General features: G+C 38.1%; 1 protein-coding gene across 2 annotated transcripts in view; it reads right to left on the bottom strand.

Annotated features, from left to right (window-relative positions):
• Positions 1–17,021, bottom strand: part of LCLAT1 (lysocardiolipin acyltransferase 1) — a 122,906-nt gene that overhangs the window by 66,181 nt on the left and 39,704 nt on the right. For both annotated transcript variants that reach the window (XM_009333627.1, XM_009333628.1), the window contains exons 2-3: positions 15,267–15,435; positions 11,634–11,832 (exon numbers count right to left, since the gene is read on the bottom strand). In XM_009333627.1, coding sequence (XP_009331902.1) covers positions 11,634–11,832; positions 15,267–15,431 — 364 coding nt within the window. In that variant the 5' untranslated portion in view covers positions 15,432–15,435. The remainder of the gene's footprint in view (positions 1–11,633; positions 11,833–15,266; positions 15,436–17,021) is intronic.

Here is a 17,021-nt window from a genome sequence, read left to right as displayed (position 1 = left end):
GATGCTCCATGGGACAGAGTGAAAAAATACATAGAGGTGAGGAAAGTTGTGCTGCGGTTTTTGTGTCTTCCAATAGCTCTTACCTCTCAGCCCAGACCTTTTGTATGTTTTATTTACCCTAGACACTATGCCTAAATTAGTTTATGCAAAACCTGTACTGTGCTAAACCATTTTATTTTGTGGTATCACACATCAGGCCTAAATTATTCAGGTCCTTGTGCTCTCATTGCAGCAGAGTCCGTAGGCAGAAAGAAGGGTAACGAGAAGCAAAATAAATGCTCACTTGGGAAGCCTGCTGATACTTTCCCAGGTCAGCAGCTCCTTAGAAAGAGTGATTTTGGTCCATAATAGGGAGGGAGCATGGAAAAAAACCTCACTGCCAGATCCCACCCTCTCCCCTACCTTTCTTCATGCAGCACAAGGCTTTAAATTATATGGAAACTTGCATATAAACTCTTTCTAACAATCATTCTGTAACAGCACTGTGAACATCAAATTACAAACACCTTTAGCTACTAAGCACTGCTGCTTGGGTGACTCGTATTTTACCTGACTAAACTGCCTTAAAGCAGAGGATATAATGCAGTAGTTTCCCATTCCTGTCCTAAGTGGTGGTGTTATATATGGGCTATGAAAAATTAAACAGAGGCAGTAATGTAATGACAGTAGGGTGTTGGGGAGGAGGAAGAAAGAAAAAGAGGGAAGGGAGTTGGGAGGCATCCAGTTTTTAAAATAAACAACAGGTTTTAATAGATAACATCCAGTGTTCTGGAAGAATTTTTCTATCTTTAAGTGTATATCTAATTCGATAAAACAGTCGTGACTGCTCAAATAAGAACAGATTATCCAACAGTCAGATGACTAATAGTAAAGGACCCAAGTTTTCCTTCCCACTTACCCCAGCACAGCATGCTGCGCCAAACTATTTTACCACCTATGAAAGTGGAAGAATCTTCCACGTTTGCTCAAGCTTTAAGGCCTCCAGTGAAAGGCAACAAAAACATGAATTACTGCCTTCAACCAAAACTCTGGTCCATGCACCGATGGGGAGAATGCCTGCTGTTTACATGTCTCACCATCCCACCAGATTCAAGCGGGAGAGGAAACCCAGCACAGGCTTGCAGACACATGCCTTTGAACAAAGCAAAAGCAGCTCTCGCTTAGACTTCCATTCCACAGTGTGTCTGCATTGTGCTGCTGGAAAAACAACACGTAACAAGTCTGAGGCGTGACATGGGATCCAAATGGGAATGCACGGAGAAACAAGAGGAATTCAGTAAAGCAATGGGCAAAATGAAGGTTTTGCTAATCAGCATGATTTATGAATAGGCAGCAGAAGGAAGTATCTTCTCATGTGCAGCCTACAGGGAGACATGCTGTTCAGTTAATTATTGTTAAGTTTAGGTCAACATATTGTCCAAGAAAAGTAATTATATTTTGCTCTTTTGCATGTTTTTGGTCATCTAAAAGCTCCCAGGCAACATGAGTTTTCCTAGCAAAGGCAGCATTTACTTGACTGGGGAAAAAAAGGTTGTCTTTTGATTTGCAGATTCTTGAGAAATCATCAGTTACAAAAACACAGCAGAGGAACAGTGAAGCTAAAGAAATCACAACAATGCAACCCCACTTCTTTGCTAAAACAGTCTTCTTGTAATAGATGACATTTCTGATTAACTAATATTGCCTGGAAAAGTTTACAAAAAGCATCACAACGCACAGCTCTTGTTCAAAATTGCAAAATAGCAGCATGAAAACCTACTAGGTAGAGTAGCTAGCCACAATGACCTTTAAAGCAACTTTTCGGAGCTGAAAAAATAAAAAAGGCAGCTTCAAATCTCAAGTAACACATACACACTAATGATATGTATTCCACACTTCAATAAAGCTATTAGGACACAGAAAAAAATTACACTTACACAAAAAGGAAAGCCTGCTATTGAACTAGACAAATGTGCTGTACATAAGAATTTCCTTACTGCCTTGGGGATAAAGCAAATTATAGCTTATGCAGGTTGAAAATTTGCAGTATTGTATTAAAAATGCTAGCTGCAAGTATAAAGCTTTTAAAATTCTAAGAGGCTGCACTTCTATTTTCCCCACCCCAAAATCCTTTAAAAGAAAATAACAATTGAGGCTAAAATTTCTTAAGTGTGTTTTCATGGCAGAGGTAATTTGGGAGTAAGTAGATACTAGGGATGGAGGTGGCAATGAACAAAAGAGAAAAAGAGATGACTTGTGCAAAAAAAAAGTCTTTGCTTGGTTTTGTATCACAATTTTATGTACATTTCCAGAAGTATCTCAGAAATTAGATATCCCCAAAAATGTCACATCTCTGTTAGAGGAATATTATGGCTGATATTGAAAGCAAACATACACACATCAAGAAAATGGTATCTATGTATTTCCTATAGCAATGTAACAGAACAGCTAATAACACTAAACCCCACCCCGCAAACAAAGTCAATAAATGATTCAAAACTATAGAAACAAGTTGGAAAGTAGAAGGCCTAACTATGGGATTTCATTATTATATAATATAATATATTATATTTCTGCCCAGCAGAAAAGGACCTGGGGGTGCTGGTCGACAGCCAGCTGAACATGAGCCGGCAGTGTGCCCAGGCGGCCAAGAAGGCCAATGGCATCCTGGCCTGTATCAGAAATAGTGTGGCCAGCAGGAGTAGGGAAGGGATCGTGCCCCTGTACTCGGCACTGGTGAGGCCGCACCTCGAATACTGTGTTCAGTTTTGGGCCCCTCACTACAAGAAGGATGTTGAGATGTTGGAACGTGTCCAGAGAAGGGCAACGAGGCTGGTGAGGGGTCTGGAGAACAAGTCTTATGAGGAGCGGCTGAGGGAACTGGGGTTGTTTAGCCTGGAGAAAAGGAGGCTGAGGGGAGACCTCATCGCTCTCTACAACTACCTGAAAGGAGGCTGTAGCGAGGTGGGTGTCGGTCTCTTCTCCCAAGTAACTGGCGAAAGGACGAGAGGAAATGGCCTCAAGTTGTGCCAGGGGAGGTTTAGATTGGATGTGAGGAAAAACTTCTTTACTGAAAGAGTGGTTAAACATTGGAAGAGGCTGCCCAGGGAAGTGGTGGAGTCCCCATCCCTGGAAGGATTTAAAAGACGTGTAGATGCGGCACTTAGGGACATGGTTTAGTGGGCATGGTGGTGTTGGGTTGACGGTTGGACTTGATGACCTTAGAGGTCTTTTCCAACCTTAATGATTCTATGATTCTATGATTCACTCATCCTCCCTCTTTTCTTCCACTGCATTATTTACTGGTTTTACATAGCATTATCTTGGTTAAAAATAAAAGCATTATTCAGTGTGCCTTTATTGAGCAGTGTCTGGTCCTGTCAGGGCTTTTGAGGCAACAGTGAACCAGACTTCTAGGCTTAGTAAGGGAAATCACTGGAAGTGCACGATCCCACTGTATACAAGTAATTGGGTCCATTAACAGTTTGTTATTCCAAGTGTTTTGCTGCATAAAATATCCACAAGGCAACAACCACGCAATTCTGAATGTTCCTTATTTTAAAGATGAGTAGATATTAAAAAGATGTTAGCGCATAGAAAAATCACGCAGGAACCCATGGCTTAAAGTTACTATGTATATACAGTTAAGTTTTCATCAGTATAGACTGCTAAATGGATTTCTGCAAATTCAATTAGAATCAGCCATTCTACTGTTTTTTCTAGGTAGTTCTTTGTCTAATAACCCAAACCAAATTAAAAATTAAGTGATTTTTTAAATTTAATGTAATGGTTTGAGTGCCTAAGCTAGGAAAATAAATAAAGAAATGCTTCTTGAAATAATCTTGTAATGCACAATCTCTGCTCCTGGCAAGTTTTTTTTAACCATGCTCATTTTCAATAACGTAGTTAATAGGAGTATAATGAATTGAACAACTACCATCTGACTTGGTGAATTCTTTGAGCAAATTACAAAACTAGCTAAGAGATAAAATTCACAAATATAGATTCACAGTAGCACTCCTGATTTTAGAGTGAAACATCTGATTCAGTCTATTTATTCATTTGATTCAATCTATTTGTAAGGTGTCTATTTAAACACCAGTATGCTTTTGCTATTGCCTTGCCCTATCAGACTCTAAATATTACTTTAATCTACATCTGTTTTTAAATTCTTTTTATGGTCACATTCAGTTTATGTTCAGACTATGTATTTCATACATGTATATACCACATAGTCTACTTTTTACTTGGACAGAATATCATCTCTTCCAATGTATGTGAAGCCTAAACCTTTCTTCTAACTAAAGCAACTTAAGTGAACAAACAGCAATGTTATAAACACAGAATTTTACGGTTACAGAAAAAAAGAAAAATGTTCTGGTTTTGCTCTGATCAGTTTTACCTTTGATTTCCCCATAGTTCTCATGCATTTGTTTGAGTACCAAAATATTCTAAATTTTATCTTTAAGTCACATTCAAATATTAACACTTTCTGTATTTCCTTTGCCCTGCTTCATTCTCTTGTGGGAGAATACAGTATGTGTCAGTAGAAACCTCTGCTTTAGCTTACTGTTTATTTATAATACAAATAGAAGCTTCTTCAAACAACGTTTACAGTACAAGATTTACTTGTCAGGGCAATAACAATGTTGTCAAAAAGATGGCCAGATACAGTGGCCTATGTCTTAGCTGTGAAAATTTAACTGTGAAACCTTCTAGAAAAGATAGACCATTGAAGAATTGGTATCTCTCAGCCAATACACACACAAAAAAAGTGTGAAAGTACGTAGGAAAAAATAAAGCACCCAGACAGAGATATACCATGCTCTTGGAAAGTATTCTTTCAATATTCAGTCCCTTAATCATGGATCAGAAAGATGCTATTTGGACACTTCATACTCAAATATTCATTCTATTTCCTAAATTATGCCATTTTTATAGAATATGGACAATCAGATGACTAACTCTACCATTGTATTAATGCTACTTACACAAAATCTTTGCACTAAAATCCTATAAACGCCATTAAGAAACATTAAACCTATTCAGTTACAATATCCATCTTAAAATAACACTTCAGATTTGGTTTGATGTACTGTATTGGAACAGGCTGCCCAGGGAAGTGGTTGAGTCACCATCCCTGGAAGTATTTAAAAAACGGGTAGATGAGGCGCTTAGGGACATGGTTTAGTGGGCATGGTGGTGTTGGGTTGACGGTTGGACTCGATGATCTTGGAGGTCTCTTCCAACCTTAATGTTTCTATGATTCTATGATTCTAAGATTTACTTGTCAGGGCAATAACAATGTTGTCAAAAAGCTAGCCAGATACAGTGGCCTATGTCTTAGCTGTGAAAATTTAACTGTGAAACCTTCTAGAAAAGATAGACCATTGAAGAATTGGTATCTCTCAGCCAATACACACACAAAAAAAGTGTGAAAGTACGTAGGAAAAAATAAAGCACCCAGACAGAGATATACCATGCTCTTGGAAAGTATTCTTTCAATATTCAGTCCCTTAATCATGGATCAGAAAGATGCTATTTGGACACTTCATACTCAAATATTCATTCTATTTCCTAAATTATGCCATTTTTATAGAATATGGACAATCAGATGACTAACTCTACCATTGTATTAATGCTACTTACACAAAATCTTTGCACTAAAATCCTATGAACGCCATTAAGAAACATTAAACCTATTCAGTTACAATATCCATCTTAAAATAACACTTCAGATTTGGTTTGATGTACTGTGTAAAATCAGAATAACATAACATTACTCAGAACTAAAGCAAACCAAAGCAAAGGCTTAAACCTCTAGGATGGCCGGAAAGTTGCTTTTTCTAATGCATTTTAAAAATACATCAACACAGTGAAACAGAGCATGAAAACCTAAGTATTAAAAAAGATGAGTCTTGCCCAATATATATCTGGAGAAAAGCCCCACGTCATTCCAGAATCTCCAAAGACAGAAAGGAAACAACCTCTGGCTGTTCGATTGTGGGGAAGAACAAACAGGCCCTACCAAACAGTGCGAGTCTCTCCCACGGATACGTCATCTCTACTGCAAGTCAGAAATGGTGAGAGATTTTACAATTCAGTACCTCTGCTGTAGGCCTGCATCCTCTTCAGATGCTCCATCTCCTTATGGGAGGACCACGGAAGTAACTCAGCCTGATGAGCTGATCTGTACAGATGCTGCATAGCCCACCGATAATGGCAAAGGAACATAAGTCGGGAAAACACACCATCCTAATTCTGCTGTTATTTGTTCTGTGAGCTTGGACAAAATAACCACTCTCTTCATCACTTGTCGTTCATAAAATGGGGAGAACGAGAAAGGTTAGCATCTGATCTGACTCTGGTGTGCATTTTGGAGAGGCAAAGGGGGTGGAGAGAAACTGGGGTCCTTATTATATAGAAAGGACAAGGAAACTCTTAATGGAAGACAGGCTAGTAGTGTTATTTTTTTTTTCCTTGACAGAGTTGAGAGAATTTCTGTGGTACACTTCTGAAAATATTCCTATTATGCCTTTCCTGGAAGAGCCAAGCTGGGTAACAGGCACCTAAGTCTTTTCTTCCCCACAAAAAACACATGTAGAGTTACAGGCAAATAAAGCTGCATTTTTGCTTTGAAGTATAATCCTTCCCTCATACTTAAAACTTCATCAAGAGAGTCTTGCGTATCTGTCTTCACCGTGAACAACTGGTATAATAACAGTCGTGCTTTCCATTAGAGAGCATACTTTTCAACTTCCACTTTAAAAATCACGTAGGATAACAACTCTAAGGTAATTAAGTCTGGCAGGTCATAACTGAAATGCTAGAAGACAAAATGTCACAGCTCCTCAAAACTCTCATTTCAGTCTATTTTAACGTAACAAAGATACTTGAGACATGAGCTATACTAGAAAGTTCAGTAGGTTACACTTTTAATTTTTTAAACCAATAAGCTCTATTGATAAGAATTTGAATGCAAATCCAGCTATAACCCGAACAAAGATGTTTTATGCTGAAGTCTTTAGATGCCTACCTATGGAAGTAGCTGTGGCAGCACAAACACTTCCACGCCAATATAAATGTGTACAGATTCCCCACAGCCTGCTGCTTTAACTACACTCCAATTGAGTTAAGTGTTAAAATTTTCTAGGCTTAGCGACACTAATATTTTACTTCTGATCCATCATAGCTGTCCATGCGCATGCTCTTAGCCCGTGGCAAAGGCAGGATAATTTGAGTTGTTTTGCCTTGCTTCACTGAAAACTAAGATGACTCAAATTACTTTGAACTTGCTTCAGGTGAAGCTCATGGACATGGACAGCTATAATGGATCAACTGCCATGCAGCAAAAGATTGGTGGGGCTAAGCCCAGTGCTGAAACAGAGCACAAGTCCTTTTTTTTTTTTTCTTTTTTTTTCCCCTCTGGCGTTTAACACAACAAGGGCCAAACCTAACTGGAGCCTTTGAGAGCTACAACACATGAGTGACCGGAGGAGTGAAAAACAACAACTAAAAAGTGCCTACATCTTCAAGAGCAATGTTAGCTACATAGTAGCTTGAATACAGAGATGAAGATCTGGACAGAGTTACTCAGTTACCTCTGCTCCTAACTACTCCAGGTTTGCCAGCTTTGCTTATTCTCCTCTTTTTCCTTCATCACCTTGTCCTTTCCTTACCTGTTTCTGCCCCAATCTGCTCCAGCTATAATTCCCTGCTTTATCAGTCTCAGTGAGCCTTTTCAAAAATGATGTCTTCAAGGTATGTCCATCAATGGTGCCTGCAGCACCTGCATACTTTACGTTTATACACTGAATTACGGAGTTATTTATATTTTCCATCTGCATTAAGCAAAACCAGGGTTAATACTATCTCATGTAGCAGCCAGGCACTGACACTAACCCTTTTGGTTACCCTCTCTCATTTTTCCATCAATTTATCTGACAGTGCTCAAATTAAACCCAAATTTTAATTTATTTTTCATGTAGATGTCAAGGCACTTTTAACCACTAAAATCCAAATATTACTGCAAGCCACCCAACACATGCAAATTGTCCATCATTAAAATAAATCTCTATTTCCAGTGAAGTCTTACTGGTTCATAACACAACAAGACTTCTACAAATGAAACTATTAAGAAAAAAATTAAAAGGATGCAACTAACTTCTAGTCATTATCTGGTCACCTGACACTACTGTGTATGTTCCTTGGTACCTACTCGAACAGTATGTATTCCATAGCACATGCTGAAGACAACTGCATCATAATCTGTATCACTTCCAATGCTATTCCTTATTAATTAAGAATAGGCGAGAATATAAATTGTACGTATCTATTACCAGTACTGTAGAGAAGTCCTATCTTGTCAGACTACGCAGGAAACTGTCAATGCCATTAGAAATTCTCCTTGAAAACTGACACTGCAGAACGTGTCAGTAGTTTCTGATGATGTCAGATGAGAAACTGCAGCAACAGCTAAGAGCAGAGTAGTGCTCCCTCGAGACACCAGCTTTGGCAAGTTGTACTGAAACGCTGCAAGAATGTTTCTGAAATTGAGATTGCTGAAATGCAATACCTCTTTCTGAAAACTTTACTGCACACAATTTATCAAGCCAAAGCTACGGTTCCAGGAAGAAAGGACCATCTGTTTTTCTTTGCGCTTCTTTTTTTTAAGGCTCACCTTTAATCAATTTAAAGTTTTTTTATACAGTGGAATGCAAAGAATTAATAACTTAAGAACTAGATAAGTGACTCAATGCTTCTCCTTGAAATACTGACTCCTCTGATTTTAATTATAATTAACTAGAAAGTAACTGCCTACTTGTAATACACACTCATTAAATCTGATACCTTTACACTTTTAACCTACAAAGGGGGCGACAAGGACTCTGGATCTATTTGCATTCCAAGCGTTGCCCTTCACCTACCATATATACCACTTGGATCAGTATAATCTCTCATAGACCTATTTTTACACCCCAACTGGGATAGTACTTATAACAACAAAGGTGCAATGCTTAATACTCGCAAGGTTTTCAGCAACATGGAAATTAAAGGGCTGCATTATAAACCTTATCTTACATATAATTTTAAATGAAATGCTTGTAAAAAAAGTCCTTTGAAAGATCAGAAAAGGTTGCACTGAAAGCAATACAGTATATTCATTCAAATATTTCTCAAACTCAAAGCAAAATGACCATTAGGTAAAGATTTATTAGAAGTTACATTTAGCCAATATATCAATACTTCCATAATCCTATACTTTTGACTATGTACAACTAATTCATATAAATATATGAAAAGATGAAACTGAAAGACATTATGAAAGTAGCTGTTTTAATTTCCACAAATATTATACCTTAAATGATCAACATCTAACATATCAACTATAGCTGCAGTGCACTGAAACTGTCCAGTTGATTTCCAAGTTATCTTCTTGCCTTTACAAGCTCATAAAATAAACAAAACTTTTATGTGAAACCACCGTACACAATTTAACAAAAACAAAACCAAAATCTGACAAACACCTATTAAGTCTATTACATAACACAGCAGGGCCACTAGAGATAAGTAGGAGAAAATCTACTCTTACTGATGAGATTCAGCGTTGTCCACTTTGGACACCGTTTTCTGCTATATCACCGCCCCACCAAACTTCATACAGATTCATGATGAAATCTTCTTCTGTCAATCTTAATTTCACCCAAGCGTCTCACTTTCCAACTGTCCCCTCATTACGTGGCTATACACACTACCTTATTTTTGCAAGAATCTGCCACCCAAAACACAGGCTGACTGAACATGGAGACATGTATTTCTAAGGGCTCTTTTTAGATACACTATGGTAGAATAGAAGCTGAACATTTATGATTTTAGACTATCAAATTATGGCTTGACTGAAGGATGTAGTTTAGCTGTATTCCTCTCCTGTGACTAATAACACATTAACAGTCTACTAAAAAAATAAGCTAAAATTCACAGCATTGCAACCAAAGTACCCAAAGCCCATATATTGTGGAGGGTTGCTTAAGGTTGTGGCATATAAATAGTGGTTTATAACACTACAGACCCAGGCACCCAATCTACTGCCAGAAATTGTCATCCTGTAACGCAAACAACAGGAGTAAATGTCTGCCTGTGCCACCTCTACCATCACAGCCCACAGAGTGGAGTATGAGCCCAGAATTTCATTAGTGGCTTAAGCTACTATGTCAGACTATGAACAAAGACGGCATCGTGGTCTGCTAACATTGACCTGCCACAGCTCCATCTGCCTGAGCCTACTCATCAAATCTAGTAGATGTGCTCTGTTTATGCACAGAACTGAGAACTGAAAATAAATAAACAAACAAACCTCTAAACAACTCCTGACACCCTTTCAGGAACCAGATTTTGCCAAGCATAACATAGCATCCAAGCTCCTGGAGCTGACCTTCCAATTTTACTAAAGGCACTAACAAGCATACATACAAAAGTTTTGTTACCAAAAAATATATGCTGCTTTTGAAGAGATAAACCTATGAAACTTCCATACTATACTCCTGATTCCATCTTCGATCATTGCTTTAAAAAATTGCATTTGCAGCTGATTCCAAGACTTCAAAACATTTCTGCTGTATCATGAAGATAAAACATTTATCTAAATATGTATTTTCTCATTTCCTGTAACGTTAAGAGAGATGTGTTTTGTCAAGTAAAATTGACCTTAATGTTCGACTGTTAGGGAAAAAAGTACGTTACCTAGTTGCAGCTCGCTTTTAAGAGTACTAAAGGCCCAGCAAGTGAATGTAATAACAGCGCAACAGTATGAGAGATCCTCCATATGGAATCCTGCCAAAATTATCTGTTCAGATAAATGGCCTGACAAAGGGGAACCATAAATAAGGTTACTCTTTCGACATCATAAAGTTGACGCATATCCTGCCCAAGTTGGTTTTGTATAAAACAGCAAATAAATCTAAGAGATAAATAAAATGCAGAGAGATGCTTTTATTTCAGATAAGTCTGCCTATTTATTCAGAAACCATTTGTGCAACAATTTTTGGCCCATCTGAAACAATTTCTCTGAGTATGTGCAACTCAGATCCGTTTCCAGCCTACATCACTATAAATACTGATTTATTTCATATCCTGTACAGCATATTTTGCGTAACCAAGTTCAATTTAAAACTACAGTTATTAAAATGAACCATCAACTTTGCAATTGCCTACAGGGCTTTTTCTTTCTTTCTTTCTTTTTCTTTTTTAATCTTCTCAATAGTATAAATTGGATAATGAAGAAAGAAGCCTGATGAGAGCATTTGCAATGTGGGGTGAAATAGCACCAAAAACAAAATGTTGAAAGAGACTTTGAGAAAACTTAAAATCTTTTTTCATAATTTTGAAAAATGATTTCAGTACATAAAGCAGAAATATTTTTACCTATAAGCAACAGCAGCACATGTAGTATCTTTAAAAAGAAATGCTTAAGCATGTAGTCCAGGCGTCCTCCGGGAGATTTATGATTTAATCACTCAATATGCCACATATTTTACATAAGTTTTTTTAAAAATACTGAAATAGAATTTAAACGTAGGTCATTTAACAGGATATGTACAGTGCTGTGCAAAATTTAAACACATTTTCCTTTAAAATTAAAGGGTTTAGTGACCTACCAAATCCTGGAATGCTTTTGAGACTGGATTTGAGACAGATTTTTTCACGTCTGAGGTAGCTGTATCGCAGCAGGCAGTTCCACAGGAACATCCAGTCCATTCGTGTGCGATGGTTCATGATAATGACACTCCTTTCTCCAGGAACAAATCCATCACCAGTGACAACCACCTTGGCACCAAACACCATCTCCAGCAAGGCCTAGAAAGAATATCGCAATATTATGGCTTTACTTCCAGAAGAAAATCATCAGCCCATTAGCAATGAAAATTAATTTGAAATTTTCTAATTTCACTTATTCACCCACATTACATTATCCCTGGTAAACAAACTTCTGACTGTTTTCTAGTAAAGCAGCCCGCTTTTCCACAGTAACAGTCAGCTGTTTAATGGAAGAGGAAACAACAATTAAATGGCACTTCTTAAAAAGCACTCTTTTACAATCAATGTCCAACGTTAAACTTGGTTTTCCCTGTTCTTCCCAGAATACTACTATGTAGGAATAGAAGCAAGGGAATCAGTATGGATTATAACTTGGTAAGTAAAATCTAAGGAGAGACCGGCTGCACGAAGAATCTATTGCTCAGTATTGTCAGGGCTGGGAAGGCCTCAGAAGCTGCCTTGCTTTCTGCTTGGGCCCAAACGGTCAACATGTTTGTGCTTGACTTCTGCCTGCAAAAATGGCTAGAACCTAATGGCAGAAAGAGCAGCTGAGAGGGAGAAATCCCAAACAAGCTTGAACATAGTACAGTGATGTAGACCTAGGTCTGTACAGCTCTATGGTGCTACCTTGAAGCCTGGGCCTCCACCCACAATTTGCAAAATTGTACCACCAAACGCTGGTACACAGTCACCTACAAAGTGCCGTCCCAAAGCACGGAATAAGCCTCAGACTTGGAAGGACACAAACAAGAGGCCGGGCAAAGAGCCTTCTCCATTTTGCCTAAACAGCCAGTGATGCTAGAAGTTCACATATAAAACACGTTTCTTGCTTTACCCCCTGTGTGGCTCTGAAGGGTCAAGTTATAAACCATAGGTTGGTGGTTTATCAAAAGAAAAAAAGCAGGCAAGAGCTACACAGTAAGTTTAAGAGGGCCTGGTTTCATAACCTTGACAGTTGGACCATAAACATGTAACAACTAGTTGTACATAACATCAGAGCCCAACAGCATGCTCTGGCCATGTTCACACCACTAAAGTCTCTCAACCTCTGAAACAAGGTGGCCACATACAAATTGCCCATTGAAAATGGTTTATGACCCATGACCATTCCCAAATCATGCAAGAAAGTGTAAGGAGGAGTGCTGGTTGGTTACAGCAAAAGACCAGGACCAGGCAAATAATTAAAAAATATGGATGACTGAATGCTAGTGCCTTGCAACCTTTTAATACCTAGTGGAAACACCGTGGAAAGGTACAAAATCCCGAGAAACAGAGGTAGACAACAGATATTACCTAGAGGTATGACTTAAGGCCCTAAGCTTAGGGCCACTGGCAGGACACTGTGCAACCCAGTTAGCACAGAAAAAGAAACCACAAAACACGACTGGACATCTAGAGGAATAAACTTAACAATTGGCCTTAGCACAAAAAAATGGCAGCACTTCAAATTACCTCCTTGCCTTCTCTTCCCCATTCTTCCTCGAGAAAAATATAGAAAAAGAGCAAAGTCTGGGGATTTAAACAGAGCTCTAGGAAGTAAAACGACTTTCTGTTCCGTTCATATTTCTGCCACCTCTGTGCCACAGGACCTCAAAGAACACAAATTTCTCAGTTTAAGTCATCTGTAAAACTGGAATGACATTCTCATAATCTCAAATGGCTTGAGATCTCAGAATAAAAAGCATTACATGTGCCAAATATTAATACTATTAATAGCTTACTATAACTCTGGCAAAGGTGTTTGCCTGGTCCAAGAGTAACTATGGACCACTGCAAAAGCAGAACAGCTCATATAGCTCAAAATGGTAAACAGTTATTTTTTCAGAAAAGAGAGAAGCAGCCTTTTTTGATATTTTAATATGAATCTTATTACTTATTTAACATCTAGTTAAACATAATAATAAACAGATGTCCTGTTCTACATACCCTAATGCCAGTATAAGCCAACTAAACTGAAACAGTTAAGACCCACTCACTGTCCCATCCTGCTGACTCTGCTAGAAAGGAAATAATACGTGGCAGAGGAGTGAGGAAGGTGGAAGTTTCTTCGATCTACAGAGGTCAGGGTCAGAGCTTTCCTGTCGGAGTCCAACTGGTCCAACATTAGTTTATTGTTTAGAGACACAAACCCAAGTGCCTGCTTCTCCTGACCAAGAATGGAGTAGTGTCAGGACAGAAAATTAACGCAGACAAGGTCTGAGCCTCAAAAAGGTTGGGTGCAAAATCTTTTTCAGAACCCTTTCCTGAATCTAAATCCCCCAGATTCTTACAAGACAGAATCCTTTTCATAAAAATATTCAAATTATTTTGGTTTAGGTTCAGTGTGGGCTGAAATCAAACTTCTAGACTGCAAAAGTTATCACAAACTAGTTGCAATAATCCAGAATTATAAAGTCCAGGCAGCTAATCAAATAGAAGACCAGTATTTAATTTTGGGGAGTTGGCAATTTTAGAAAAATTGGGAGGCAAGCAGGCAGAAAGGTTCGATTTTGTGATGCTATCAGTACTCAGCTGAATTTCATCATGGCAAGAAATAACAATCCCTCTATTCCCTTTACTGGTAATTATTTCTTTCCTCCTAATTTCATTGCATTTAGTAATGATGAAAAGGACAAAAGTTTTAGAACATGAAACAGCTCACACCCCTTTAAAACACACAAGAAAGAAACAGAGAAAGCAGATATACGTATTTGATATGTAATAAAGATAAATCTTCCTTTATGCCACAAGATACGTATTTCTGCACACCAATATAGCATTTTACTTCAGAAAAAGTTAAACAAATCTTTAAAGGCCTAGAGGAACAAAGTCCCTTGGTTTTTAGAGAACAGATGAAGACACAGATCCCATTCATACCGCCTTTCCTCAGGAACAATTCAGGGAAGAGCTTTGTTATTGTTTTCCAGACTCCTATAGCTATAAAGTTGATACAGTATAAGGGAAGTTCTTCTTCTTCACCTGAAATCATTTGTCTCTAATTCAACTACAAGGACTAAATTCTAGGAAGATTAAGTAAGAGAACAGTGAAGGTGAGCAACAATGTATCAGACAGTGAATAATTTTCCTAATTAGATAGTTGGAGCACAGCAGAAGGGAAGAGTTTATAAGACGACTCATTTAGGAAGTTTGTAATTTAAAAAATTCTCCTGCTTACTAGTGCTTCACCTACTCTCCTCTGATCAGCATCTAACTGACACTGGATGGAGATGTCATGAAAAGGCCTTTTCAAGAGTACAATTAAGACATGGCATCAGCGTACGTATAAACCGTGGAAGAAGAGGGGGACTGTTGACAGGCACACAATCTGCAACACTGAGCTAAAACCTAAGTCTCCACAGATAGTAAGTATGTTAAGGCGTGTTTTGACAAAAGCATAAAAAAAATTAAAAAAAAAAAATTAAAAGTGTTAGTGAGCAAACTAAGTCATGGGATTATGAACATTTGCCCAGAACCTGGCTCAAACTGCAACTTACCACTGGTAGCGTGAGCCAAGTGGCCACAACACAATCGGTGATCCAGCGATACCAGGCCGGCGAGATAAACATCAAAGGTAGAAAAGGACCAAGCATGAATATACTTCCAAAAAAACTTCCCAAGAATAGTGCAAGTACAAAGTATATCCCTTTCCATGACACCATGGCTCTGAAAGAGAAAGTTGGCATTATGTTAGAGAGAGAAACTGAAAGTAATTACATAACTCTTCAACTCCATAGGTCCAGTTTGAACATTCCTCCTTTTTTCCATGGCTAACAACACATGATGGCAGTAAACGCAACCAAAACGTTCTACCTCACAAGCAGCAGTAAGAGAACGACTTTAGAAACACAGTGATTTGTAAGGCACACTGGGATATTAAAGGGATCATAAAAGTCTCAGCTACATCATAATTTCCTCCACTTACTACAACAGGTAGTTCCACTCTAAAATCTCCAGCAAGCTATTGTTATTATACAAAGGTACGGAGAGCATAGAACAGAACACCTGTTATATTAAATTTTTCAGCCATTATCTCTGTCATTGGCAAAGTACTAATGTTAGCATTTTTCTGAAGACAGGGAACTTTGCTTTTCTATTTCTCCATTTTGTTTCTTCTTGCTAAACCCAGTGTTGCAAAAACTCATCTTCCCGGTCTACGTGCGACCTCCTCCAGAAACCACTCAAACCTTGCGAGACTGATCAGCTGTTTCAAACACCAGTTCCCTTTTCATCACCACAGGGCAGGCAAGCAGCAGCTGAAACCTCCCTACTCACCCTCATTTAGAGAATTTATGACTTTTTGAAGTCTGCTGTACTTCAACTGTCCTTATCAGTTATTTTCCAACTTATTCCACCAAAAAGCCAATAGCCCTTGGTTTTTAAGACAGTAGTCTAGACTTGAAATATTTCAGTGTCTGTGCTATCAGCTAGACTCCCTTATTATAAATTGAAATGTACCGTGCACAGAACTTCTTAATGCATTACGGCAGAACACTCAGCAATCCTCCAAGCATTTGTAATAGCTACAAGCTTTCACAATTTAGCGACTACTACCAGCTATGACAAAGCAAATGTGGAAATATCAATTCTCTAAATTAGGGCCTAAAAATAGATTGTTTTCATCTATTTAGGACTCAGCCAATTGTTTATAAAATCAAAGGTTAAGTAGAAGTCACTTTTCAGTCACTTTACTGAATTCCTTTTTTGACAGGCTATTTTAGAAATTATAAGAGCTCAGATAGACAGGACTTCAGGACAAGAAAAACAGGAAGCTGGTGTTTTTAATTTTAAAATGAGCAATGGAAAAGTAATCCATTAAGCCTTGTATACTGTAACATACATGATTTATCTCAAGCGTGTTTTGTGCAATGTCCATAGCAATAATGTTTGCACAGCAAAGTATTCAAAAGTCAAGAAATGGCAACACTAGTGTTGCTAGCACATGAATTTGCTTCTGCTACTTCATGTTGACAAGTAACAAGAAAGTAGCTCTATTTTGGGATACTTTTAGGTTTAAACGATTTCCTAAACTGGACATGTTTGGAGGAAGGCCAAGAGAAGAGGCCATGCAAATTTGTTAACGTAAGAAGGATATAGGAAACCGTACTTAGCCTGACTTCTGCAGCATAGCAAAAAAAGTAACACTGAATACAAACATTTGTTGGTAGCTATATCAGAAATAATGATATAGCTGGCAGCTATATCATTAGTACAATGAAATTTGAATTCAAAAAGCAAGTTATTTACACCCT

This window comes from Pygoscelis adeliae, unplaced genomic scaffold (genome assembly GCF_000699105.1).
Source record: "Pygoscelis adeliae isolate BGI_AS28 unplaced genomic scaffold, ASM69910v1 Scaffold1, whole genome shotgun sequence".
In the NCBI taxonomy this organism is placed as follows: Eukaryota; Metazoa; Chordata; class Aves; order Sphenisciformes; family Spheniscidae; genus Pygoscelis; species Pygoscelis adeliae.
Note: the sequence above shows the minus strand (reverse complement) of the source record. Positions and strands in the feature narration are given on the sequence as shown.